General features: G+C 34.4%; 1 protein-coding gene across 1 annotated transcript; it reads left to right on the top strand.

Annotated features, from left to right (window-relative positions):
• The first annotated feature begins 1,357 nt into the window (after window positions 1-1,357).
• Window positions 1,358-3,078, top strand: LOC116351070 (extensin-like). Its single transcript, XM_031783119.1, has 6 exons — window positions 1,358-1,519; window positions 1,645-1,729; window positions 1,923-1,958; window positions 2,194-2,244; window positions 2,725-2,781; window positions 2,999-3,078. Exons 1-6 carry the CDS (start codon window positions 1,418-1,420, stop codon window positions 3,076-3,078), a joined length of 411 nt encoding a protein of 136 aa, XP_031638979.1. The 5' UTR covers window positions 1,358-1,417.
• Window positions 3,079-3,234: the final 156 nt, after the last annotated feature.

Genomic DNA, 3,234 nt, shown 5'->3' on the forward strand with positions numbered 1-3,234 from the left:
TTTTCCTCCTCAGTTGAGGAGGAGGATCCTCCTCGCTCTCCTCCTCCTCCTCATTTTCCTCCTCACCATTCCTCCTCCTCAGAGGAACAATCCCTGGCATTCAATGTCTGTTTGATGATTCCAAACATGAAAGCACACATATATATGCACACATACACACACACCGAGCATAACACTGAATTCACGTGCAAAAAGCACGGCTTGCTCTCGCCCACTTTCGTATAAACACAATTTCCAGTGTTGGTGTACAATAATGGCGACATACGACTATAAACCTCTCGCATTTTTTTTCCTCTAACAAAACATAGAGTTCGACTATTGATTATTATGGATTTAAATCAATGATTCTAGCTGGATGGCCATTGAAATTGGTGTTGATATTGGTGCTACTGCATCACTACCACACAATGGCTTTACATTGTTGGCATTTTTAGTTGCTTGATGCTTGGACTTTAACATGAGCACCAGAAAGTGATAGCAATCGCATTGATTTTTAATTAATTTTAGATTTAACTCGGTTTCCATTCCATCTTCACCACATATACACATAGAAGCACAAACCGAGCACGATTGCGACCATCACTTCAATATACATAACAAACACAACATGAACTATATCGATCGTGCGTATTAAACATTTTCTTTGAATAAATATATACATATACGTAAATAAGCGCGATTGCATTCGGATATGCATATTCCGGAACAAGATTTAAACATCGAATAAGATATGTCGATATGCAAATGTCAATGAATCGACAGCAAATTAATGGGAAATCAGCCATCGCATATTCGAATTTACTGACCCCATATAAAATGATTTTACTGCTTTAAACACTCAAATTGGCACCTATAAAAATCATGAACAACATCAAGAGGAATGAATTGCTTTAAATTTCTTTTATTTTATCTTTTTCAATACGGTTTCTTGTCTATAATGCAATCATTAATCTTGAATCGACTTGAATGCATCTTATTTTCTCTGGTTATGTTGCCTTAGACACCGCAGTTTCAACATTTTATCAATGGGAACGCGGTTAAAAGTTATGACATATTTTTACGAAAAGAATCATGCCGATTTACTAACATTTTTTAATTGCTTCAAATTGTCGTCAAATAACAAGAAACTGAAACATTGCGTGTATTGTAATTGCATTCAGATGTTATTGAACCCTGACTAAGCGAAGTCAAATTACGATTGGCACCGGTACTTTTTTTGTTAGCTGTCTTCGGGTTTGCCAATGCGTGCATATTTGTTGACATAGCTTTTTTGGCATTATTATAAATTTAATAACAATTTCGCTGACAATCGATGAAATCAAAACGTATATAAAGACGTACAACAGCACATTGTCATTCAGTTCAATCGCAAAGTTCGTTGGGTGCTAAATCAATTTATGATTTTTGTTTTAACGCGATGAATATGTTGAAATTTGTGTTTGCCATTTTTGGCATTATTCTAACAGCCAACGCTTTGAGCGCCCAAGAGTTGGAGTTAGCAACCGCAAGTGAAAATGAGGTATTATCATTATGTTCAAGTGAAAAGAATCGTCTGAGTGGAATCTATTCTGATAGTGAATTTTGTGATTTTTTTTTTGTGCAATTTTTGTGTTAAAAATGATTTGTGTTTGAATGTGTTTACAGTTGATAGAGGCCGGAGATTTGGTTGGCGCCGAGTCAGGATATGACGCCGCATACGCACCACCACCACCAAGTTATGCTGCACCAGGTAAATTTAAGTGTTCGATTATTCAAAGTGTTTTTAATACGAAATGTATTGAGTGCTTCCGAAAGTGAAAAGTTGATTTTTTTTTTACAAATTTTTGATCTTGTGTGGTTTTTCCTTTGAATTCACGTGAAATAGTTAATAGTTTAAATTCTTATTTAAAATTTTAGTTACAAGTGTTTGTTTTCGTTTATAGCCTATTCCGCACCACCAAAATATGAGGCTCCGAAAGGTAAATATTTCAATTGACACAATAATTTTGTATTTGGTCACAAAGAGAAATTCTTTAAGCGTTTGCCTCGAACCAAATACAATTTTATAAAGTGACTTTCAAGTTAACCATTAAGTGTTTTCGTCGATTCAACTACCAAATAGTTTTTGAATTGGATTTGTTATATTCAATCGTATAAAAATGTGATGTCTTACTAAAAAGTATATCTTTTCATTGACGAAATTGCTTAATTTAGCTTACGCCGCACCCGCTTATAGTGCCCCACCTGCTTACAGTGCACCAAAAGGTAAGATTTTTGAACTCATATGACATGCATCATCTTAAAAACACTGAAAAATTCGTGTCATTCACTGACAGTAAAAACCGGGCAACATAACCTGTTTTTACTCCATTTCAGAGCAATAATAGAATCATACCAAATCTAGTACAATTTTGTTGGTTTTTTCACTGTATGAGTATAAATGTCATTTTTAACTTTGAATTTCAAAAATGACTTTTATACTAATACAGTGAAAAACCAACTGAATTGTACTAGATTTAGTATAATTCTATTATTGCTCTGAAATGGAGTAAAAACGGGTTATGTTCCCCGGTTTCTACTGTCAGTGTTTGATCAAAAATGAATTGCTCGTTAGCTTTTAAGAAGCAAATGAATATTTTTTTATGGCGGTTTCAAAGCGAACGCCCCAATTTTGGAATTAATTCTCCAAAATTTAACTGTTGGTTGATTTAAAAGTATTAATTGACATTTTTCTTATTTTTCTAGCTTACGCTCCAGCCGCCCCCGCTTATAGTGCCCCACCTGCTTACAGTGCACCAAAAGGTAAGATTTTTGAACTCATATGACATGCATCATCTTAAAAAAACTGAAAAATTCGTGTCATTTGATCAAAAATGAATTGCTCGTTAGTCTTTAAGAAGCAAATGAACATTTTTTATTGCGGTTTCAAAGCGAACGCCTCAATTTTGGAATTAATTCTCCAAAATTTAACTGTTGGTTGATTTAAAAGTATTAATTGACATTTTTCTTATTTTTCTAGCTTACGCTCCAGCCGCCCCCGCTTATAGTGCCCCACCTGCTTACAGTGCACCAAAAGGTAAGATTTTTGAACACATATGACATGCATAATCTTAAAAAAACTGAAAAATTCGTGTCATTTGATCAAAAATGATTTGCTCGTTAGCTTTTAAGAAGCAAATGAACATTTTTTTATGGCGGTTTCAAAGCGAACGCCCCAATTTTGGAATTAATTCTCCAAAATTTAACTGTTGGTTG

This window comes from Contarinia nasturtii, unplaced genomic scaffold (assembly GCF_009176525.2).
Source record: "Contarinia nasturtii isolate CC-2019 unplaced genomic scaffold, AAFC_CNas_1.1 Cnas_scaffold_4632, whole genome shotgun sequence".
NCBI classification, from domain to species: Eukaryota; Metazoa; Arthropoda; class Insecta; order Diptera; family Cecidomyiidae; genus Contarinia; species Contarinia nasturtii.